This window comes from Grampus griseus (genome assembly GCF_964374135.1).
Source record: "Grampus griseus genome assembly, chromosome: 16".
Lineage (NCBI taxonomy): Eukaryota > Metazoa > Chordata > Mammalia > Artiodactyla > Delphinidae > Grampus > Grampus griseus.
The window spans coordinates 60,742,820-60,768,362 of NC_139010.1; the positions used below are offsets into that span (position 1 = coordinate 60,742,820).

Here is a 25,543-nt window from a genome sequence, read left to right on the forward strand (position 1 = left end):
ATGGAAAGCAGGATCTGGTTTTACTTTGGCCTTGGCGTGGAGGAGGGTATCACAACTATAAGGGGAACCTGTCTGGTGCCCCGAGGCCACTGTGCATCTCCCTTATTATGGAGGAAAAATCCACCTGTCTTTACTTGAGGCTCCAGAGATCTCCCAATGTGGGAGTGTGTTGCTCCAGGGGAGGGGGGGCAGGGAGTTGGCAAACCACGGCTCAAGGGTCCAGATCTGCCTGGTATCTGTTTTTGTGTGTTTGGGAACTAAGAATGGCCTTTACATTTTTTAGAAGTTGTGAAAAAGAAAAAGAATATGTGAGACCCTGTGTATGTGGCATGCAGAGCCTGAAATATTTACTGTCTGGCCCTTTACACAAAGAGTTTCCCCTGCTCTGGAGTAATGGTCCTTAAGAACATGCATGAGGTTCGCCTGGAGGGCTTCTCAAAACATGGATTATAGGGCCTCATTCCTAGAATTTCTAATTATGTGGGTCTGGGTTGGAGCCGGTGAATTTGTATTTCTGGCAGTTTCCCAGTGATGCTGATTCTGTCAGTCTGGGGACCCCTTTGAAGGACCACTGCTCTAAAGGGAAAGGGCCTCCTCCCTGAGGTCAGGGTACCGGCTGCAATTTGATTTTCCCCCCATTTAAAAAAATTAAAATATAATTCACGTGACATAAAATTCATCCTTTTAAAGCGTACAGTTCAGTGTTTCTTAGCATGCTCACGATGTTGTGAAGCTGTCATTACTCCCTAATTCCAGAATATTTTCATTACCCCTGAAAGAAACTGTACTCCTTAGTAGTCACTCATTACCCTCATCCCCCAGCCCCTTGCAGCCCCTAATTTATCTTCTGTCTCTATGCATTTACTTATTCTGGACATTTCATGTAGATGGAATCACACAGTATGTGGCCTTCTATGTCTGACTTTTTTCACTTAGCATAATATTTTCAAAGTTCATCTATTCTGTAACGTGTACAATTTAATCTTGGCTGATGTCTGAGCAGAAAAGTCTGTGTCTCGGAGCTGGCTTCCTTAGGACAGGAGATCTGCCTTAAGCTTTGCTCATTTCCAAAGGCAAATAGGAAAAACATTACCAGAGCTAGCCGGAGCTTGGAAGCAATTCTGAACTGATATTCTCTCAAGAATCCACAATCTTCTCCTTTCTTTCCCAGCTCCTTAAACCTCCTGGCATTCCTCCTCTCTTTATAGACAATTACCCTTTTGGAAAAGTCTGGAGTAGATAGTGATTGCAGTCCAGAGGCAGATTAAAAATAGTTCACTCAAACCGCATCTCAGCTCTATCTTGTAAGACCTCTCTGCTTTCTTTGATTTGGCTCCTGCGGGATGTGGAAAGAAGTGATTAGGGTGACTAAAATGCCTTGGTGTGAGAAGTGCTCATCCAGACTGAGCAGGGTGTAGTGTTTGTCCTGTCCAGTAGCTCAGTTCAAGCCCTCGGGTAAAGGGAGTAAAGGAAGTCAGGACAAAATTCCCTCTGTTTTCCAAATTGAAACCATTGGTGTTTCCTAATGATGATGATACCTGGCTTTTTCTTTTTTTTTTAAATTTTTTTGGAGTATAGTTGATTTACAGTGTTGCATTAGTTTCAGGTGTACAGCAAAGTGAATCAGTTTTAGATATACATATATCCACTCTTTTTTTAGGTTCTTTTCCCATATAGGCCATTACAGAGTATTGAGTAGAGTTCCCTGTGCTATACAGTAGGTTCTTATTAGTTATCTATTTTATATATAGTAGTGTGTACACGTCAATCCCAATCTCCCAATTTATCCCTCCCCACCCCTTATCCCCTGGTAACCATAAGTTTGTTTTCTACATCTGTGACTTGACTTCTGTTTTGTACCCTTCTGTTCATTTGTACTCTTTTTTTTTAGATTCCACATATAAGCGATGTCATATGGTATTTTTTTTTTTTTTGAGTGGCTTGAACAAGAGACATGTATTTTCTCATGTGCTATAAGTCCATAATCAAGGTTCTAGCAAATCTGGTTTCTGGTGAGGGTTCTTTTCCTAGTTTTTGTCCCAAAAGTCACTGAGGTATAGTAAAGTTCTTCAATCTTTTTATTTTTTCTTTCTGTTCTTCAAAGTAAATCAATTTAAATAATCTACCTTCAAATTCATTAACTTTTTTTTTCTTATTTTCATTCTTGTGTTAAACCCATCAGAACTTTTTTTTTCTTTTATATCAGCTATTGTACTTTCAGTTCCAGAACTTCTAATGATTTTTTGGGTTGTTTTAGTTTTCCTTTCTCTGCTGAGATTCCTCAGATGTTTTCTTATTATATCTATCTTGTCCTTCAAGATTCATGCATACTTTCAATAGCTGACAAAGTTATTCGTAGCTATTTATTTATCTAAATCATCTTGGTGTCAGTTATGTTAACTAATTTTTCCTGATTATAATATTTTCCTGCTTCTGTACATATCTAGTAATTTTTTACTGTCTGCTTGACATTATGTATGTTAACTTGAAGGCTATTTGGATTATGTTGCCTTCCATTAATGGGTATTAAATTTTTATGTCATATGGTATTTGTCTTTCCATATCTGACTTCACTCAGTATGACAACCTCTAGGTCCATCCATGTTGCTGCAAATGGCATTGTTTTGTTCTTTTTCATGGCTGAGTAATATTCCATTATATATATATATATATATATATATATATATATATATATATATATATATATATATATATATATATATATACATCGTGTCTTCTTTATGCATTCCTCTGTTGATGGACATTTAGGTTGCTTCCATGTCCTGGCTATTGTAAGTAGTGCTGCAGTGAACACTGGGGTGCATGTATCTTTTCAAATTATGGTTTTCTTTGGGTATGTGCCCAGTAGTGGGATTGCTGGGTCATATGGTAGTTCTATTTTTAGTTTTCTAAGGAATCTCGCTACTGTTCTCCATAGTGACTGTACCAATTTACATTCCCACCAAGAGTGTGGGAGGGTTCCCTTTTCTCCACACCCTCTCCAGCATTTATAGTTTGTAGATTTTTTTTTTTTTTTTGCGGTACGCGGGCCTCTCACTGTCGTGGCTTCTCCCGTTGTGGAGCACAGGCTCCGGATGTGCAGGCTCAGCGGCCATGGCGCACGGGCCCAGCCACTCCGCGGCATGTGGGATCTTCCCGGACCGGGGCACGAACCCGTGTCCCCTGTATCGGCAGGCGGACTCTCAACCACTGCGACACCAGGGAAGCCCTAGTTTGTAGATTTTTTGATGATGGCCATTCTGACCGGTCTGAGGTGATCCCTCATTGTAGTTTTGATTTGCATTTCTCTAATAATTAATGATGTTAAGCATCTTTTCATGTGCTTTTTGGCTATCTGTGATACCTGGCTTTTATATAGAGGACTTACAACTCCTTGAGGCTGGGATTGAGACCCTGTGCTAAGAAAATAATGTGGCCCCTGCCTAATACTCAATCTTTTATTCACCCCTAGGGAGCTTGATTGTGGAATGGATGAAATTCTAAGAAATTTAAGACTGGCAAAAATACTTGTCACCCTGTGCAGCACTTGGGAAAGCAGGATCAAGACAGAGACAGAACCGATTTTTTTCACTCTTACCTGTTTCCCACTTTGCCACCATTTAAGCCAAGAACAAACTTCCTTTGGGTTCAGCTATGGGCTAGACTGGGCTCGGCTCTAAAATGCTTTGGCGGGTTTTTGAGGGGGAATTGGCAGCTACAGGCAGCTGGCTTTTCTGCAGCAGTTCTTCATCTGTTCGTTTATTTTCCCAATATTGATTGAGCTCACAGTTGGGCCATGTACAGGGTGTAGGGATTTGTTTAAAAAATGAATAAGACCTGGTGTGCCATACAAAAAGCTAAAAATTTAGTCGGAGGGGTCAGGCAGGCAGAAATTGTAGATTAGATACACTGTGTGATAAGTGTTATGTGAATTCAGAAGAAGAAACCAGGGGATGAGAACTAGGAATTTTAAACGGGAAACTGTATGTGTAATGTGTAAATGAAGTTAAATGTATTGTATAGCACAGTTCATTGGGGATCTCTTATCTGTTGGGTGTGAGCAGAATGTGTGGGAAATGTAGTGGCAGTAGGTGAGATAAAGAAGTATGCAGGTGTGAAAAAAAAATACGCAGGGACGAGGACGCAGAAAGGACCACCATACTGATAAGTTTGGACAATAAATCCTGTAGGTAGTTGAAGTATTTTGAGAGGGGAAGCCCTGAGACGATAATATTTGGTTTTAGGTGGTAGAACACCCCTGCTGTGATATGTGAGAGAAATTCAAGAGGGAAGAATTAGCAACTGGCAGGACAGCAGGGAGACCGTTTGTATTTAGCCAGAAAATGAGAACATGGATTGAAGCAGTGGGGGTGGATTTCACAGCTGTTTCTGAGGAAGAGTCAGTAGAATTTCATCCCTCGAACTTGGGGTGACAAAGCACTGTGCTTCAGGTAAAGATACTATCTCATAGGAATTCAAAGTGACCGAAGATACTGCCTGAGCAGTTTGAGAGGGACTCTGGTACTGGGGCTGTGCTTAAAGACAAAAGACATCAAAAGCTTTTTAGATTGCAGTTGTCTTTTTTGTTTTTACTTTTTACTTTTTGGCAGTGCCACCCACACAGGACGTGGGATCCTAGGTCCCTGACCAGGGATCAAACCGGGGCCCCTGCATTGGCAGCGTGGAGTCTTAACCACTGGACCACCAGGGAAGTCTCTGCAGTTGTCTTTTTTAAGAGTGCCAGGTTACTTTATAAAAGTAACTTATTTTCCAACACCCTTTGGAATTACCATACCCCTTTCCTTTTCTTTACTAAACTGTGGAAATCTAGTACTTCCGCCACATTCAAGATGGTGGCACCAGAATTAGACTTTTCAACTCAACGTCTTGGATGGCCCCGCCCCTGATCAGAGCTGCTTCCGCCACTCTCTGCGCTGCGGGACGCATTTACGCCGCCTCGTAGCACTCAAGATGGCCCGGGTTCCTCCTACTTTCCATTGGCTGGATTTCTCCAGTTTTCCGTCTCCGCGAGGGGGCGGGACTTCTATTTGATCGACATCTTTCTTGACCAATGGACGAAGGGCAAGGGCCAATGACGCGCTGGAATTGGAGAACCATCCAAGTGTCTGGGAGGGCGTTTGGGCTGGGGCGGGGTGGAGCGGAGCCGGAAGCGGGAGGGGAGAGTGAAACAGGAAAAGAAGGGAAGAAGGAAGAAGAGGGAAGAGGAGGAGAGGGAGGAGGAGGAGGGAGGTGGCGGCGCCGTGGCGGAGGAGCAGGAGCAGGAGGGGGATGGAGAGGAGAAGGCTCCTGGGTGGCATGGCGCTCCTGCTCCTCCAGGCGCTGCCCAGCCCCCTGTCAGCCAGGGCTGAACCCCCGCAGGTAAGGGGGAGGGGGTGTCCGGGCCAGGCTGGGGCCTGGGGGGCGTCGAGGCCTGGCTGGAGGGGGCTGAAGGAATGTTGTTGCCAAGAGTTGCGGGGTCCCGAGAGGGGCACCCATGCCTGGAGTGGTCAGGGTCTAAGGGGGCGTCGGTGTTTAGCTGAGGGACACCTGTGACGGTTTTGGTATCACGGAGGTGGCAGAGGCATGGTGCCAAGAGAGTGAGGGGCCTTTGAGACGGCAGTTAGGTCAGGTGGGCTGGCATGACTGTGACTGGATAGTGGCGCAAGCGGGGTCATGTGGGGTGCATTCGTGTCCTCCAGTGGAGCAGGTCTCCAAAGCAGCGATGCCGCGTGTATGTCTGTGCGGGTAGGGGTACGTGGGTTATTGAGCGGGCTTGAGAGGGAGGAGGGGCTGGCTGAGAGGATATCTATTTCAAGCTGGACCTGGGAAAGTTGTAGGGGCCTCTTGGCCCCATTTTTACTGGTGTTGGAGGCAGGACTCTTGGAAGGCAAGTGAGATGAAGTAGACTGGGACCGCTCAGCAGCAGGGCACACTTGAGGTGTAACAAGCTCTTACTATCAGGTTGGCTGGCCTGGGGAGCCGGTCACTGATGCTGATCTGGGCCAGCTGCGGGTTTTGAGCAAAGGGTCGTGCTGATGCCAATACGGGCAACAAATGGAGCACCCCAGCTTTTCTTGCTAAGTGGCTTGTGCTGATTTTAGCGCCGCTGGCATTTCGAAACCCAAATGGGAGCGTTACTCCTGGCGCCAGGTTGGGTGGGGTGCAGTAGGGGGGAATCACCCCTCCTTCCCTTCCTTGCATTTGGCAAGGCTTTACCATTCTATTTTCTTCAGTTTCTGTTCCCTTCAGTGTCTTTTCAGAAGGGCATATACAGACACACACAGAGCAAGATGGCAGACTCTATACAGCTTAGCACTTGAACTTTGTGTTGTGGTCAAGAGTAGAAGCAGAATGCCAGCAAAAAACCTTATATTTTTTCCTAGGAGTTTATGAGCATCATGTTATGCCCATTAGTATCCTCTATTTAAAACATTAATTTTTCAGGTGAGATGAACTTTATATAAACTGTTTAAAACCGTTTAACCATTTTAAAGTGAACAATTCAGTGGTGTTTAGTGCATTCGCAATATTGAGCAACCACTGCCTCTGTCTAGTTCCAAAACATTTTATCACCTGGGGAGAAAACCCTGTACAAGCAGTTCCTCCCTGTTCCCCCTTCCCCCAGCCCTTGGCAACCACCAGTCTGCTTTACATGTCTATGGATTTATCTATTGAGGATATTTCATATAAATGGAATCTTACAATACCTTTTGTATCTGGCTTTTTTTTTGTTTTTTAACCTTTTGTATCTGGTGTCTCTCCCTTAGCATAATGTTCTCAAGGTTTATCCATGTTGTAGCATGTAATTCATTCCTTTTTATGGCTGAATAATACTCCATTGTGTTCCATAATTTGTTTATTCATTTATCTGTGGACGTATCATCTGCTTTTCCCAAAGAATATATTTATGTTTATTGGAAATAACATGTGAAAGGAATAGAGCTCATTTTCTGTCCCAGTACATTCCTTTTTCTAGGGCTGGGGCTCTTCTGTTTTAGGCTTTGTTGAGGTTCTTTGTTTTCTCAGTTAAAATCATGAAGTGGCAAGAGAAATAAATTTCCTTTATTAGAAAAGTTACAAAGCTAAGATATAGATGTTGAGAGAATAAAATATAGAACAAACTGTTGCTTTTCCTTTGCACCTGCGCCTTTCTGTAAGTATCTTTAAAGGCTGTTTCCAATAACAAGTAATTAACATTGCTAGGGGGTTGATTTAGGAATGGTGCAGGCTTTGGAACCTTTTGAGGTGGGTGCCCTGGGCCTGTGGACTACATCTCCCCATTGGAGAGCAGTGGTGGGAACCAGATCCATTTCTTTAGCAGGAAGGATGGAAAGTGGAGGTTCCTTCCCAGGTCATGGAAGCCTGGGACGTGGAGAGAAGGTTTGGGTGGGGATCTTCAGTGTCATGCCCTAATTGCAGCTTGTGGATCACAGACCGTTTTGTTATCATTTCTCTGGCACTTCCGATACTTACTTGGGGGACAGGGTGGCTTTTGTACTTTGGTCCATTTGAATGGATGCTAGCACTGGCCAGCAGCTATTATGTGGTTACAGTTCCTGCAGAGAAGGGAAAGTTTTTAAAATGAGTAGGCTCTCTCCTTCTAACCCCCTTCCCCCTAACACTCCTAACCCCATCTCATAGCCTGTCTCTTTCTCTAGCCGAGTCTCAGTATCTATAGTGAGAATTGTGTTTTGAATTTTAACCTTTGGAATGGAAGTTACTCTATAATTATTAACTCTGAATCCGCCACAATTTAGTCAATTTAGATTTTGTTTTGTTTTTGTTTTTGTTGATTTTTGGCTTGCAGAAATCAGTGAAGGAAAAAAAATTTAGAGACCATTTTGGCTTAGGATGTACTTCAGGTACTCACTGTCCGTATTTCAACAAGTGGCTTCTAGCTAGCTCCGAATTGAGGAGGACTCTCTGTACTCCGTCTGTATTGAAAATTGTATGGGTACCTCACTGCATTTTTTTCCCTTGAAATGTCTCTATCAAGTACAGTCTTTTTTTTTTTTTTTTTTTTTTTGTGGTACACGGGCCTCTCACTGTTGTGGCCTCTCCCGTTGCAGAGCACAGGCTCTGGATGCGCAGGCTCAGCGGCCATGGCTCACGGACCCATCCGCTCCGCGGCATGTGGGATCTTCCCGGACCTGGGCACGAACCCGTGTCCCCTGCATCGGCAGGCGGACTCTCAACCACTGCGCCACCAGGGAAGCCCAGTCTTTTTTTTTTTTAATTAAAGTATAGTTAATTTACAATGTGTTAATTTCTGGTGTACAGCAAAGTGATTCAGTTTTTTATATATGTATATATGTATGTATATACATATATTCTTTTTCATAATACAATCTTTTTTTTACACATGCATTTAATATCAAATATATGATATTAGGCAGCTTGCTTTCCCTGGTTCCAGCTCTGCACTAGAACAGTTTTCTTGCCATCCTGACCCAAATAATTTCATCAGTTTAACTCCATTCTGTGATTAGGAACTTAGACTTAATTCTCCTATGGGTCATTGCAACTCAGATGTGATTCCTTGAATCCATAGAGAATAAAAAAGCAATAGAGTCTCCAAACAGTAAGGCCTTGGCATTTGTCTCTTCCAGTTAAATTATGATGGGATATGCGGAGTTTCTTTCTTTCTCTTGTTGGTTAGATTCAACAGAAAAATCTGACTGTAGTATTTAAAGTAAAGTTTTAGGAGAAATGTCTTTTTCAATAAAGTGATCCAGCCGATGGGCTGGGCACAGATCTGTAGAGATGCAGTCCTTGCCCTTCCTCTTCCATGCTTAAAACTTTGAGTTGGAAGGGGGCCCTGGTTCATGATATTTTTTCTTCCCCTCACACCCTCCAATAGTATACCCCTTCCGCCCCACCTTTACTCTCCTCCATTGCCCCAGTTTTCAGTCCAGAAGCCCTGCTCCACTCTTCTTTCCTAAATATGGCATTTCAGTGTGACCACCCTTATTCCTTGTAGAATAGTGGGATATGAGACTTTCAGATTCTTACCCTCTTTCTTTCACTTTCTTAGTCTGTTTTATACACCAAAGTGAGCAATTGTCTAAAGTTAACACCATGAGTTGCTGTAAATCCTTTGAGTAGAATCCAACAAACGTTTACCAAAATGTTCATTCTTTGCAGCAGGCTATTATTATTCCTAGGCACTGGGAACCCTCAAACAAGTAGCAGAATCCCTGTCCTCAAGGAGCTAATAATCCTGTGGGAAAGACAGATAATATCCACTGATATGTAATCTGGAGGGATCAGTGCTGTAATGGAAGTGCAAGCAAAGGATGGTGGGAACAACGGCTAGGGCTGGGGGAAGGTGGGGATTTAGGGAAGGTTTCATAGAGGGAGAGGCATTTGGACAGGGCTTTCAAGGTTGATAAGGATAGGTAGGATGTCTGTGGACTAGGAAGGGGGAAAGTTTATTCCGGCATGAAAGAGTGAAAATGGAGCTTTTAGAAGGGGCACATAGTCTGTGGTGGAAGCTTTGCCTGTGGGTGTGCAGAGGACTGTGAGAATAGCTTGAGACTTGAAAGGTGAGCTGCAATTAGACGATAAGGAGGGCTTTTATCCATTTGTCGAAATTCTGCTGACAGTAGAACTTTCTGTGATGTTGGAAATCATCTATATCTGTGCTGTCCATTTTGTAGCCACGTAGCCACATGTGGCTATTGAGTCCTTGAAATGTGGCTAGGATAACTAAGGAACCGAATTTTTAATTAATTAATTAATTAATTTTTGGCTGCGTCAGGTCTTATTGCAACATGCAGGATCGTTTGTTGCGGTGCTGGGCTCTTCCTTGCTGCACGTGGGCTTCTCTCTAGTTGTGGTGCATGGGCTCAGTAGTAGCCCCTTGGCATGTGGGATCTTAGTTCCCCGACCAGGGATTGAACCCACATCCCCTGCATTGGAAGGCGGATTCTTAACCACTGGATCACCAGGGAAGTCCTGGAACTGAATTTTTAATGGCATTTAATTTTTTGTATCACCTTTATTGAGTTATAATTCACATGCCAAAAGATTCATCCTCTTAAAGTGTACAGAAAATGTTTTTTTAGTGAGTCAGAGGGTTGTGTGACCATCACCACTATCTGATTTTAGAACATTTTCATCACCCCACAAAGAAACCCCATAGCCATTAGCAGCCCTTCCCCATTACACCCCCTCCTCCCCCAGCCCCTACAATCACTAATCTACTTTCTGTCTCTTTGGATTTGCCCATTCTGGACATTCTGTATAAATGGAATCATACACCATGTGGTCCTTTGTAACTGGCTTCTTTCACTTAGCATAATGTTTTCAAGATTCTTCCATGTTGATGTATTTGTGTATCATCACATATCAGTATTTCATTCCTTTTTATGGCCGGTTAATATTCAGTTGCATGAATGTACCACATTTTATTTATTCATTCATCAGTTGATGGACATTTGAGCTGTGTTCCCTTTTGGGCTATTGTGAATAATGCTGCTATGGACATGTGTGTACAAGTTTTTGTGTACACATATATGTTTTCATTTCTCTTGGATATATACCTAATGGTGGAATTGCTGGGTCATATGATAACTCTATGTGTAACCTTTTGAGGAACTGCCAGACTGTTTTCCAAAGTGGTATGATATTCAGTTTTTAATTTAAAGTAAATAGCTACATGTGACTACTGACTACCTGTTAGACAATGTAGATCTAACAGTTTTCCAGTGTGGAGGTGGAATATAGTCTAATGTAGTGGTGAGGTCATGGGCTCTGGGGGCAGATTACCTGAGTTCCAAACTTGATTCTTCCACTTACTATCCTTGAGCAAGTTACTTTAACCTCTTTGTGCCTCAGTTTCCTCATCTATAAAATGGGAATAATAATAGCACATACTTTAGGGACTTCCCTGGTGGTGCAGTGGTTAAGAATCCACCTGCCAATGCAGGGGACATGGGTTCGAGCCCTGGTCTGGGAAGATCCCACATGCCGCGGAGCAACTGAGCCTGTGCACCGCAACTACTGAGCCAGTGCTCTAGAGCCCACGAGCCACAACTACAGAGCCCACATGCCACAAATACTGAAGCCCGCACACCTAGAACCCATGCTCCGCAGCAAGAGAAGCCACCGCCTAGAGAAGCCTGATGCGCCACAACAAAGAGTAGCCCCCACTCGCCGCAACTAGAGAAAGCCTGAACGCAGCAATGAAGACCCAACGCAGCCTAAATAAATAAGTAAATAAATAAATAAATAAAAGTAGCACGTACTTTATAGGTTTGTTGGGACCTGAAAAGATATATATGTAAAGCTTTTGGAATATACTTCATGGTTATTAAATATAATAATACTTATCACTGCTATTCTTATTGGTGATCCTCAAGAGTGCATTGTGGTTGGTAAGTTAGTGTCAACTCTCAAACTAGGTTCGGAAACTGAGATTTGGGGAGTTTGGAAGTGACTTCCTTGATGCTGTTCTATATCTGAGTTTAGGTTTGTCCCTGTGATCCTTTACCTATGTAGGTAACTCTTCATGGTGAACCTATGTAGAATAGTGGTTCTCAATTGGAGACAATTTTGCCCCTGCCTGAGGACATTTGTCAGTGTCTGGAAACATTTTTGATTGTCGTAACTCAGGAGCACTACTGGCATCTGTTGTATGAAGGCCAGGGGTGCTGCTAAATGTCCTCAGGGTAGTCCCCCACAACAAAGAATTGTCCTCCCCAAAATGTCAGTAGTGCCAAGGTGGAGAAACCCTTGTGTGGTACTTGCTATCCCCTTACCAGCTCCTGACCAGTATCGTGGGATTTGAGGTCAGCCTTCCTATGAAAAGATGTGTGTGAAATAAGCTCTGATGACAAATTTCAGGTGGGACAGTTTAAAGCTTTAGTGTCCTGAATCCTGATGTCTCTCAGATTTGCTGACATGTGTTACCAGTCAGCTCATCATCGTCAGCCAACATCAACTGTTTTGACAAAAGCACATTTTTTTAGTCTGTGGTTCAGTAAGCAGGTGAGCCTCCCTAAGTCACCTCATCTTAAACCTTCTTTCCTCTCACTTTGGTCTGCCTTTGTGGTTTCACTTTAAGAACGTTTGTCTTCATTCCAGTGGAAGCCTGAGGGCCAGTCACTTTCTTTTCTGTGTCCTCCATGGTCCCACCACCAATCTGAACTGAGTCATGTTCTTAGAACTTTTTCCTTTCCTCATTCCAGATCTTGGCTCTCCTCTCATTTTCGGCCTCACGAATGTTAGTTTGTTCTCACGCACGCTCAGCCTGCAGAAACCGTTAGATGTTCCCAGGTCGCCACGAGGGAAGCTGATGGTCCTGGACTTTACCAGAGCTGTGTCTGGAGGAGAGCCCTCTCTTCCAGGTCCAGGATGTCCCTCATCTGTGGGTGCTGGGCACAAGCTGGCTACTCTGTGGGTGCTGTGGGTAAGTTAGATGGCTTTGGATTCAGAATTCCAACAGCCTTTTGAATGCCTGGCCATCCGTACACCTGAGGGCCTCTTTCTTTCTTGCCTTAAGTTGCTGGACTGACGTTTGAGGGACCATCAGGACCAGGTGGAGCAATGACCAGGTGGGTTCATTCCTTGCCCTACCACCCCAACTGTGGGCCCTGCTGGGGCCACCGACCCCACTATAACCACACAGACAGAGCAGCCACTGGGTGACAGGGAATGGCGACAGCAGGTCTTGGTGACCTGTCCACTCAGCTGCATACAACAGGCTGAGGTCTGCCAGTGGGCACCTCCCTTTTGGCCCATCCTTTGAAGTTCCACTAGGTGGAGCAAAGTCTGGCCAAAAACCCACATGCAAATGTGGAAACCACAAACAAAGAAATACAAATAAATCCAGAACATTGCAACATGGGAGGTAAAGAAAAGGGAAACAAGTCTCATTCTATTGAATTCTGCAGCTTGTTGATACAATTCTGGGCTCCCAGTGTGGGAATTAAAATAGGTCATCCTCTCAGACTTGTCAGTCTTGCCTGGATGGGGTTTTTGGGGTTTGGGGGATACTTTCGCTTACTCAGCTACATTCCCATAGCTGGATTTATTTACTTTTGGTTTTCATCTTTCCATACTTTTTTCTGTGGGAAAGCAGATGAGCTGTGTATCTTCTGTTCCTGGTGCCGTCATCACCCTCATAGAGCCACGGCTCAGTTTTGATTCACCATCTTAGGTGTTTTAAACAATTTAAACTTGTTTTGGAAGAGATGAGAGTGAATGTAAGACGTTACAAGAATATTTGTGGTTTGGAAAGGTGGATCCTAGAGTGAAGTTATCAAAACATTTCTGTTTTGATTTTTAAATATGGAGCAAGACAGATCTTACATTGTAACACTGTTTTGTTACACATTCTTGCAGATCAGAGACACGCGCGGTGCATGGAGAAAATGCGGTGCGTGGAGAAAATAATCATATTTTTCAAAATTGTACATACTGCTTTTTGTTCGCCGTTTAAAAATTAATCTTCCTCATCTAAAATTCCACCTGGCAGTTTCACTCCAATCGTATCAAAACCCAACCAAACACAGAAACAATGAAAAACACCATAGCTTAGTTTATTGATCAGATTTACACTTTTGTGGTTTATTTGGGAGAGAAAGTTAATATTTGTCTTTCTACACTAGGATGTTGGAGCACGGTAGCTCTTTGGGACTTGAATATAGAGTCGAACAGTGTGAGTTGTTCATCCTGTGTACTTCTTTCTTTTTTTCTTGAGTCCCTTGTCTTTAATTATGCAAATCCCCTTGCTGCTGTTGCTGTGGGTGGGAGCTGGGAGTGGAACACCTACACCGGCCTGATTTCTCATAAGGACCAATCTGGCTGTCTCTCCAATCCCTTTCTTAGACCCGATTGCTGCCTTTCTTTGGGCTTTGAGGTACCTTTTACCTTTTCACATCAGTTTTTAATTACACAAAAATAACACACGCTCATAACAATGGTAAATAATAGAGAAATACAAAAATACTTAGAGGAAAAAGTGAAAGTTTGTGGTTTGTTGTGTATTTTTGGTTTTTCTGCTTATGCTGCAAATTTATAGATATAGTAATATAACTCCTATGTATAAACTTACATCCACACACATATAAAATACATAAAGTTGTTGGTATGGGTAGGGTTCTTTATTTTATTTGTTTTTAAAGCAAAAATGGGATAATTTATATGTAGTACTTTAACAACATGCACCTTTTTTAAAACCTTAATATATTGTAGACTTCTTTTCATATCGCATATATGCCTCTGATTTTTTTTTAATGCCTGTAATTACTTTAGACCATGATTTATTTGACTACCCCTCCATAAATGAACGTACATTGTGTCCAAGGTATTGCCATTTCAAGCTGTGCAGCAGTGAACATTGTTGCACTTATTTCTTTCTGCAGTTTGCTAGGTTCCTAGAAGTGGAACTGGGGACTATGGGATTATAGGGTATGTACATTTGGAATTTGGGGCCAATAGTGCCAAGTTGCTCCCCAAAACGGCTTTATCAGTTCACATTCCCATCAGTAGCGCATGCAAGGCCTCACTTCCCCACACACATGTGAACATCATTTCTTCACCTGCACCCTCTGTATATCCTTGGAGATGTGCCTTCTGACTCTTAACATGGGCACCTGGGGAACATTTCAGTTTACTTTCTCAAAAGCCTATAGGTCTCTAATTGGCTTAGCTTCCAGTCTCCCTGTCTGCAAACTGGTTGCTCCCTTTGCTGTGGAGTAGGATTCACACAAGGGCAGTGAGCCTCTAGCCAGAGGAGGGTAGAAATGCCTGCCCATGTGCTGAAGGAAGTGGTTTGTGGTCCCTGGAAGATGTCAAGCAGGTGGCCTGGAGCTGTTGGCCAATTGCTGTGTGGTACACAAGTCTAATTTCATGCCCGACCTACCACCCCTCCGTGGTGGCCATCCCAGAAGAGACGCCTGGAAGTGGCATTGCTGAGAGTGCAGACTCTGGAGCCAGACTGCCTCCATATAACCTTGGACTAGTTAGTTAACTCAGTATCCTCATCTGTAAAATGGGTTAATAGCACCTAGCCTGTAGGGTTATTGTGAGGGTTAACTGAATTAATACTTGTAAAGCACTTAGAGCAGTGCCTGCCACATAGTAATTACTTGGCAAATGTTAGCCTTTGTTGTTGTTGTTGTTATTAATTATTTTAGCTCTGGGGAACTTTAAGACTTCCCTCTTCCCTTACTGACCCAAGGTTTGTTTTCAGTGGAGGAATTTAAGAATATATTTTGGTTCACTCCTTGTCCAAAATGCACGTGAATCACTTTCCATATCATCAGCCTTGGTGATCAGATGAGAGGTGTTTTTTCAACAACTATTTTCTAATAATAAGATATGAAATTATTTATTCTTAGAGCAGGTAAGTTAGGATATATGCTATTTTTCTGATACACGCACCACTGCAGCCTCTTGAGTGAGGAAAAGAGTGGGGGGTTGTGGTTAGTCGTTCATTCTGACCACAGTGCTGCCACACGCAGATCTGTCTGCTCTCAGCACACAGTGGACTGTACCGAGCTGAGGGACTCCCTCGGGCTTCTTGACACCTGTCCCCAACCTCCATTTGGTACTTCCTGTTCTGAGGTGAGGATGGTTTCTGAGGCTTTTTTTTTTCTTTTTTGTAATACAGCTTTATTGAGATATAATTCACATACCATAAAATTCACTCTTTTAGAGTATACAATTTAGTGGGTTTTAGTGTATTCACAAGTTTGGACCACCTCACCACTAGGTAATTTCAGAATGTTTTCATCACTCCCAAAAGAAATGCTGTATCAGCAGTCATTCCCCCTCTCCCTGCCCCATCCCCCAAGTCGCTGGCAACCAATAATCTGCTTTCTGTCTCTGTCCATTATGGACATTTCATGTAAATGGAATCATATACCATGTGCTATTTTGTGAGTGCCTTCTTTCACTTAGCATAGTATTTTCAAGGTTCATCCATGTTGTAACATGTATCATCACTATGTCATTCCTTTTTATGGCCGATAAATATTCCTCTGTCTGGTTGTAACACATTTAGTCCTCAATTGATGGATATTTGGGCTTTTTTCACTTTGGGGCTATTATGAATAATGCTGCTTTGAACATGAATATACAGTTTTTGAGTGGACATATGTTTTCATTCTCATGAGTATACGCTTAGAAGTAGAATTGCTGGGTCATATCGTCACTCTATGTTTAACTTTTGAGGAACTGCCAGACTGTTTTCCATAGTGGCTGCACCATTATATATCTCCGCTAGCAATGTATGAGGGTTTCAGTTTCTCCACATCCTCGTCAATACTGTCTTTTTAAAAATCATAACCATCCTAGTGGGTGTGAAGTAGTATCCCACTGTGGTTTTGATTTGTATTTCCCTAATAACTAGTAATGTTGAACATCTTTTTGTGTTCTTTTTTTGTTTGTTTTTTGGTGGGTTTTTTTTTTTTGGTTTGTTTGTTTTTTGGTTTTATTGGCCATGCCATGCGGCACGTAGGATCTTAGTTCCCCGACCAGGGATTGAACCCCTGCCCCCTGCATTGGAAGCTCAGAGTCTTAACCACTGGACTGCCAGGGGAGTCCCCTTTTTGTGTTCTTACTGGCCATTTGTGTATATTCTTTGGAGAAATGCCTATTCAATCCTTTGTTTGTTTTAAAGGCCCTTATCTGACTGACAGGACAGTGGTCTTCCCACGGAATCCCAGTGAGTGACTGTCCAAGGGGAGGTTTTCCTTTAAACTAGACTTTGTCAGAGCTCTGGCACTCTAGACCTAGCCATGCTAACATCTCTTCTCATGACCCTGGACCAATTACTTTACCTCTCTGGGCCTTCATTACTTCTATCAGCATCTCCCAGAGACGGGTCCGAGGCAGCCTTTCTGCTGTAAGAGGAAGAGGCCCTCGTGGTCCCAGAAGTCTACCATTTCTCGTGGAGATTCATGGTGCACATGCTTTACAGTTAAGCCTCGGAAGAGTCTCACAGTTAAGAGACGTATATGAATCCCTTATCAGATAAATGATTTGCAAATATTTCCTCCCAATCTGTCTTTTTTTTCACTTTCTTGATGGTGTCCTTTGAAGTACAACTGTTTTTAATTTTGATGAATTCCAGTTTATCTGTGTTTTTCTTTTGTTGCTTGAGCTTTTGGTGTTCCCTATTTGTTTTAAGGGCTCTGTAAAACTTAATATTATTTAGGGTCAAAAATGGACATTATTCAGAATAGAATCCTTTAATTTTTTTTTATTATGGAGTATTTTAAACATTTACAAAAAAAAAGAGAATGGTATAATGAACCAGCATGTACCCATCTCCCAACCTCAGCGATTTAGTGTCTTGGCCAGTCTTGTTTTATCTATACTGTATCCACTTTCACTTCCATTTATCCCCAGTGAAATTATTTTGAAGCAGATTTCAGACTTCATATCATCTCAACCATAAATAGTTCTGTTTGAATCTCTAAAAGATAAAAGGACTATGTTCCCGAACATAACCACCCTCCCATATCACACCCTAAAAAATTGACAATAATTCCTTAATGTTACAGGAGAGGATCTTGTGTGTGAGAATTTAATTTGGATCTAGGGGTAAAAATACTATTAGAAAATTCAGCTAATTATGATAGTTCTTCAGTTTTCGTGAGTAATTAACCCTGTGTCACACTACTTTAAAAAAGTTACTCCCCAGTGACACGCTTCAATCCTATGAGTATCAAAAGTGCTCTTCCAACCACAGCTTTTTCTTTTTTACTTGAACAGATCTAGTGGTGAAGCTTTAATCATAGCAGCCCGCTCCCCCCTTTTTCCCTCTCAAAACTTTTTTTTTTTTGGACACATATCCATTTCCAACCTCTTCCCAGTATATAAAGTGAAAGATTAACTTATGACTTTTGCCCTCAATTTCTAGTGTAGGGAGAATTTTTGGAAAAATCCTGTTCTTATCTGAGATTGCACAAATGTTCAGAGAAACCTAGGAAAATGAGGAGACCCTGTTTGCGTATCTTCTCTTTCAGCTCTCCAGGGCCTAGGCTGGGTGTCCCCATCCCGTGTCTGGCTGACCATGCCCACCCTCAAGGTACAGTATTGGCGGGGGGTGGGGGTGGGGGGGTGTCTCATGGCTAATGAGCAATGCTCCTGAGGGAGAGGTGGAACATAGAATTTGGAGGCAAAGAAAGACACCGTAGAGATAATGATGCTATGAACAGATGTTTGGTAAGAGAGGCCGTGCTGTTCGAAATGTAGGAGATTTAGGGTTGAACAGGCTTCTTAATTGTGGGACCCTTCAGAGGCTTAACCGTAAAACACAGGCATCGTGAATCTCCAAAAGGGTCGGTAAACTTCTTTAACCATGTGAGCCTCTTATCGCAGAAATGGCTGCCTCGGAGCGTCTCTGGGTGATGCTGATAAAAGTAATGAAGGCTCAGAGAGGTGAAGTAATTGGCCCGGGGTCATGAGAATAGGTGGTAGCATGGTAGAGTGCCAGAGCCCTGACAGAGTCTAGCTTAAAGGAAAATCTGCCCCTAGGCGGTCAGTTACTGGGGTTCCATGGGAAGACCTCTGCCTCTTCAGTCAGAAACCCTAGGTCTAGTCCTAGGTCAACTCATACTCCAGACCAGTGTACTGCCCGGCAAGTGGGGATGGTAACTACCTGGCCCTATCACCAGCTGATATAAGGAACAATGAAAAGGGATATGAAAGTAGTTTATAAACCTGAGATCTCTGCAAGGATGATGCTTTATTGTGTCTCTCATTGGTTAGTGCCACCTTTTCTATAACACTGGGAATTCCCTGGTAGTCCAGTGGTTAGGACCCTGTGCTCCTACTTTCGAGGGCCTGGGTTCAATCCCTGGTCAGGGAACTAAGATCCCACAAGCTGCATGGTGTGGCCGAAAAAAAAAATGTAATTCTCAATAATACTGAGCACATCTTGCCAAGAAGATGCATCTTGAGAAAAGTGAAGGACTTTGGAATGTTGGATATAAAATATCAGATATTGGCACCTGCTACTTCTTTTCAGGGAGGGAGAGTGACTTGTGCTGACTTCTTGCTGTGATGGGGGATGCTTTCTCAAAGGCCTTCCAGCGTTTTCCCCCTAAGTTTTCTACTTATAGAGTAGGGTCTTCCTGCCCACTTCTGCGTTGCTGTAGTGCTTTCTTCACGATTTGGACTCCGGGTCAACGTGTTTTTGCAAGTGCTGTCATCCTGTGTTGCCTCACTCTCTGCGGCCTGGGAATCCAGGGTTCAGGTGTGGCCCGTGGTTGGGTGTAATGTGACGGAAGGTCCAGCATCCCTGCATCTGGTGTGATTCCCTCTCCAGTTTCACCACCTTCAGTCATCATTTTACTTGGGGTGTGGACGTGCATGTTCCAGAAGTTTCCCCACTCCCTACAGCTTATGGGAGGGATAAGTTTTCATAAAGTTTTCCGCTGGTATTTTTGACCATGAAATCTTAGACCTGGAGTAGATTTGGTTACTGAACAGCCTAAGGAAGGAGGAGGTAGTATTTGATATACATAAGATCCAGGAACTGAGGGAAGGCCTAGTGCCAGGAGCTGTGTTTCCAACTAGGCCTTTTTTTTTTTTTTTTGCGGTACGCGGGCCTCTCAACTGTTGTGGCCTCTCCCATTGCGGAGCACAGGCTCCGGACACGCAGGCTCAGCGGCCATGGCTCATGGGCCCAGCCGCTCCGCGGCATGTGGGATCTTCCCGGACCGGGGCACGAACCCGTGTCCCCTGCATCGGCAGGCGGACTCTCAACCTCTCTGCCACCAGGGAAGCCCCCAACTAGGGGCTTATTAAGTTTCACAATCCTTTAAGCAAAAAAGGCAACTTCCAGGTGTTGCTAATGGAGTTTCTGGTGAACGGGAGGCAAAACCAGAAGCTGCTTCATCCCATTCCCCATAAAGGAAAAACTGTCATGGGGGCGTTAGATCACGTCCCAGCTCTGCCTGGAGGAAGGCAGTTTTGCTTTTGAGATGGCTTAAGTGCTTTAAATTCCTCAGCTGAGAAATTAGATAGCCAGAGGGTTTCGCAATCCCTTCATCAAGCCTCCTGAGCTCAGAGTACCATCCAGGTGCACTCCTTATCTCTTAGCTGTTTTTCAGGTTTCTGTGACCAGAAAAAGTCACCTGCCCAAATGTTTGGGGATTTAGGTGCATTAGCTTCATTTTTACCATCTTCTCTTTAGTCATCAATTCTCTTCATCCATGTAACCAGTTTTTCTTGAGGGCCTGCTTTGTGTGAGGCATTACTTGGTATTGTGAGGGACCCAGAAATGAAAGTTACCCATCTTGCCCTTAAGTTGCTTATACTATAGAAGAGGAGATAGGCCTGAGAATAAATAACTTTGCTGAATTTATGAGCACGTGAAAAAGGGAGTGGTACTACCAAATGTAAAATAGATAGCTAGTGGGAAGCAGCCGCATAGCACAGGGAGATCAGCTCCCTGTTTTGTGACCACCTAGAGGGGTGGGATAGGGAGGGTGGGAGGGAGATGCAAGAGGGAGGAGATATGGGGATATATGTATATGTATAGCTGATTCACTTCGTTATAAAGCAGAAACTAACCATTGTAAAGCAATTATACTCCAATAAAGATGTTTAAAAAAAAAGAGTGGATTTTCCTATAAAATCACAACCAAGATGATCTCTCGCTGGAGAGTGTGCACACTTGCTCTTATGGCTTTGCATCCAGGGGGCCCGGAGCTGCTTCCAGGGACTTAGAGTTGAGGTACCTTTAATAAAATGACCATGATGTTAGCCCTTTCCTTGGGCCTACCACCATTGCACCAAAAGTGGAGTCTCTCTCTGCCCTGCCCTAAATTTAAATATAAGTGAAAGATGAAATCAGATTTAGTGGGGACCTTGAAGACTAATTTTCCTAAATGGAATTCTCTTTCCAAGTTACATGTGAGAGTGTATCATGTAGTTGGTGTGACCTAGGTCCCCCCCCCCCTTTTTTTCTTATTCCGATCTTTGGTTTAGAGAGCAATTTGTGAGGAGACATGAAATGTTTCTGGGGACAGCCCTGAGTTGTAGCTTGCTGATTTTCATGTAATTCTTGGCTACTTGACAGTTTGGTGAACTGTTTTCAGGGCAGGAAAAATGAACCTAGCATTTTGATATAAAAACAAACAAGGCTGCTGTTGTACTTGGTAAAGCTGAAGTTGCCGATCCAGCAACAGCACACTAACCATCAGTGACAGCCCCCTGTCAGTGGTGAGTTTCGGAGACCCCTGGACTCTCCAGAGAGGGCAGTAAATGTTTATCCACGAAGGTGATAAATATCAGAGGGGTGATTGATTGTCAGCAGGAAAGGATTTTCTTGTTAGGGGGCAGAGAAGCAAGAGGCAGAAGCCTTAGGAAGCTCTTGTAAACTGGTTTCAGCTTCTGCTACTTTGATTTTTCTCTCTTTTTATTTTAAAAAGTTTTTTTAAAGTTTATTTTTTGTGATTGTTTATGAGCTATTTCTATATATATATTTTATTTTATTTATTTTTGGCTGTGTTGGGTCTTCATTGCTGCGCACGGGCTTTCTCTAGTTGCAGCGAGCGGGGGATACTCTTTGCTGCAGTGCGAGGGCTTCTCACTGTGGTGGCTTCTCTTGTTGTGGAGCATGGGCTCTAGGCACGTGAGCTTCAGTAGTTGCGGTGCGTGGGCACCTAGTTGTGGCTCGCGGGCTCCAGAGCGCAGGCTTAGTAGTTGTGGCACACGGGCTTAGTTGCTCAGCGGCATGTGAGATCTTCCGGACCAGGGATCGAACCCGTGTTCCCTGCATTGGCAGGCGGATTCTTAACCACTGCGCCACCAGGATTTTTCTCTCTTTTTAAAGGGCTAAGGCTGTACCATTGCCATGGATGTCTTCTCTCCACCTCCCACATCCCCCCCCCCCAAAGTCCACTTCAAGATTTATCATATTTTAGTAGTAGTCATCAGAAAGAAAAGGTATGCTGGTTACAGGTACTCAGTAAATACACACATGTATGCATTGTACCTCCAGCTGATCTTTGCCCATCGTCTGCCTTTCTCAGATGCCCCGTGTGCCCTTGTTTCCATGCTTTCAGTCATGCTTGGCCCTGCTTAATGTGTTCACCTTCTCCCCGCAAACCCTACATGATTTTTAGTTAGCCATCTCTTGGTAAAACTTTCTTTGGCCATTTTATCCCTCAATAGCTTCCTTTCTTCAAGCCCTTCGTGCATTTACTGCCTCTACTCCTCCCCTCCCATTTGTTGTAGGGTGCCTACGTTTGTCTCTGTGTCTGCTGTCTTTTCTCTCTAACTGTGTAATCGAATAAATCAGTCCTCCAGGGCCAGACCAGTTCATCCAGTGTTGCATCCTTCTCATCTCCATGGTATATCCTGGGTGGCTGGATGCGACTGTGACTGTCATGTCACAGAAGAGGGGGAAGTGACGGGTATAATATCAAAATACTGTCTCCATGCGCGTTCAAGCCATTCTGGAGCCCCACACACCTGGTTGTAATGCTGGCTCCACTGCTTACTAGCTGAGTGTCCTTGAATGATTACCTAACATCACTGAAGCTCATGTTTTTCATCTGTAAAATATGAGATATCAGCGTAGGTTAAGATCCTCCCTCTCTGAAATGTATCATTTGATGTTTAGCAAGTGATTGCAATTGAGGGCTGTTTGCCCAGACAACTTCTGGGAAGACTCAGTACAATAGCAGGAGAGCATCCACAGGTTTTCATGGACGCCTTGTAGAAGAAACAAGCCCTGTGACTTGTAGAACTCCTTGTCCTGCTCGGAGCCCAGGAGAGGTGTGTTTTCTTGCCTCGGCAGGCTTGCTACATGTCTGCCTTTGTCCAGCCCCAGGACACAGATAATCTAGTGTTCTTGGTTTCTGGCAGCTGAGCAGTCCTTAACATTTCTACTTGGCAAGGTTCTGCAAATCTTTGTTCTGGGCTTGGAATTCTTCCTATGGCATTCCCCAAAATAATTACTTCAGGATCCTTTTATTGATGCCAAGCCTGGCATTCATGACGTGACGATATCTTGGTTTGACTTTGATTGTGGCGCTCCCATTGGTTTGGGGTTTGGGTTAGTATTCATTTCTGTGCTTTTTGAGTCAGAACTCTAGGGCAATTAAATGTGCTTGTGCACAACCCGAGAAAGATAAGAAAGGTCTTTTATTTTTATCTTAGATGTTCTGTGTCGACCTAGCAGCCTCTACTCAAAACTCCTGGAAATAAAAAGGCTTTAGGTCTGGAGATTATCTCCTGCCCTAGAAGCCTGGCAGTTGTCCTGTTCTGACAAAACCCTCTTTCTTCAGATTCCTTGATTGCGAAATGAGAAACTCGGGGGCCCTCAACCCTAGTCTCCTTTAGCCTCCACTGGCCAGATGACAAGCACTTCACCAGGTTAGTTGAGATCCAAGGCATGGAAGACCTTCCATGCCAGCTTGCTCCTTGTGTGGGGACCCATTGTGTGTTGGGAACATATGAGAACTTCAGGACTTCCCCAGTCATTACTTCACAGAGCTCAGCCCCAAAGTGGGTCAGAATGGGAGTTCTGGGGCCCCAGCGCCCTGACTCCACCCTTGGGAACACCACTGTCGGATCCGGTATAAGTGACAGTCTTATAGACAGGATTCCGGAGCACAGACCAGGGACATGCATGTCTGCTCAGCGTTCGACTGACCCTCAATTCTGGTTTTTGCCTTATTGGTAACTTCTGGTTTAATATCATGACTCCTGTATTATTGTAAAGGAAAGAGTCTTTGGAGCCAGAGACTTCATTCAAATCCTTGCTCTTTCTCTGCCTACTTCCTCTGCTCTTCCTTGGGCAAGGTCTCCATATGCTTCAGTTTCTGCAACTGAACAATAAAGATAATAATACCTACATCATGGGATTGTTGTCACATTAAGTGAGATGTTGGTTAAATGAAGTCCTAGCACAGAGGCTGGCTTATTGTCAGTAATAAACAAATAACTGTCTCTCCCCGCCTCCTTCCCAGAATTTAAAGATTATAAATGCATAGGCTGCTTAGAAAACGTTGCCAAAAGATTCTTAAATGAAGTACAGTGAAGGAATGAATTCTACTAGCCATGAACATATATGCTTTGCAGTATGTCTTCTTTTTTTTTTTTTGGTATTAATTTATTTATTTTGGCTGCGTTGGGTCTTTGTTGCTGTGCGTGGGCTTTCTCTAGTCGCGGTGAGTGGGGGCTACGCTTCTTTGCGGTGTGCGGGCTTCTCATTGTGGTGGCTTCTCTTGTTGCGGAGCACAGGCTCTAGGTGCGTGGGCTTCAGTAGTTGTGGCACGTGGGCTCAGTAGTTGTGGCTTGCGGGCTCTAGAGCTCAGGCTCAGTAGTTGTGGCTCGCGGGCTTAGTTGCTCTGCGGCATGTGGGATCTTCCCGGACCAGGGCTCGAACCTGTGTGCCCTGCATTGGCAGGAGGATTCTTAACCACTGCGCCACCAGGGAAGCCCCGAACACTGTCTTCTTAAATAATAAGTTAATCCAAAGGATTTCCAGCATTACTATCTTTGTGAGTTCTCTGAACTGGGAAAGAGAGCTCTGGGTCAGTGGAAGGATGTCTCAGACATTGCTTGGGGCCATAAACAGTTGTTAAACTGAAACTTTTTTTTTTTGAATTTTATTTTATATTTTTATACAGCAGGTTCTTATTATCTATTTTGTACATATTAGTGTATACATGTCAATCCCAATCTCCCAGTTCCCCCCCAGTTCCCCCCCCAGTTCATCCCCCTTGGTGTCCATACGTTTGTTCTCTAAATTTGTGTCTATATTTCTGCCTTGCAAACCGGTTTATCTGTTCCATTTTTCTAGATTCCACATATATGCGTTAATATACGATATTTATTTTTCTCTTTCTGACTTACTTCACTCTGTATGACAGTCTCTAGGCCCATCCACATGTCTACAAATGACCCAATTTCGTTCCTTTTTATGGCTGAGTAATATTCCATTGTATATATGTACCACATCTTCTTTATCCATTCATCTGTCGATGGACATTTAGGTTGCTTCCATGACCCGGCTATTGTAAATAGTGCTGCAGTGAACATTGGTGTGCATGTGTCTTTTTTGAATTATGGTTTTCTCTGGGTATATGCCCAGTAGTGGGATTAAATTGCAACATTTTGACAACATGATCCTGCTCCATCCCAGTTTAGTGTGACTCTTCCTTTTTTTTTTTTTTTAAATTGGTGAATTCAGCATTGAATTAAATTCTGCATTGTCAGGCAGATGACCAAAACGTTTGCAGAAGGATTTGACTTAGCTTTGGTCCACCATGTATGAACCTGGATCACTTACATAAAAGAACCCTTTTTTCTCAGACTAGCAGAAACTGCTGATTATTCTCTTGCCTCTTAAATCCCCAAATTGACTGCTGTGTCCCTGGGTTATAATATTTGTAGAGCATGGAGAAAAGTGAACTCGCCTTCCTGGGAATGCCTGCATTTGCCAATTCAGCTTCTTTTTCTCCTCATCCCCCAAATCTTAGCGCTCAGTGAGGGTTGGTCAGGGACTAGGGGCAAGGAAAAGTAGATCAGTGAGAAAGAAGCCATTCTCAGTGATCACTTTGTTAGA

At 43.5% G+C, this 25,543-nt stretch overlaps 1 protein-coding gene across 2 annotated transcripts in view; it reads left to right on the plus strand.

Annotated features, from left to right (window-relative positions):
* The first annotated feature begins 5,206 nt into the window (after nucleotides 1-5,206).
* WBP1L (WW domain binding protein 1 like) overlaps nucleotides 5,207-25,543 on the plus strand; it is a 58,899-nt gene continuing 38,562 nt past the window's right edge. Inside the window, exons 1-2 of one of the 2 annotated variants that reach the window (XM_082673611.1) lie at nucleotides 5,305-5,379; nucleotides 17,982-18,043. In XM_082673611.1, coding sequence (XP_082529737.1) covers nucleotides 18,029-18,043 — 15 coding nt within the window. In that variant the 5' untranslated portion in view covers nucleotides 5,305-5,379; nucleotides 17,982-18,028. Of the gene's footprint in view, nucleotides 5,380-17,981; nucleotides 18,044-25,543 lie in introns of both variants that reach the window. The other variant, XM_082673609.1, reaches the window with a different exon arrangement.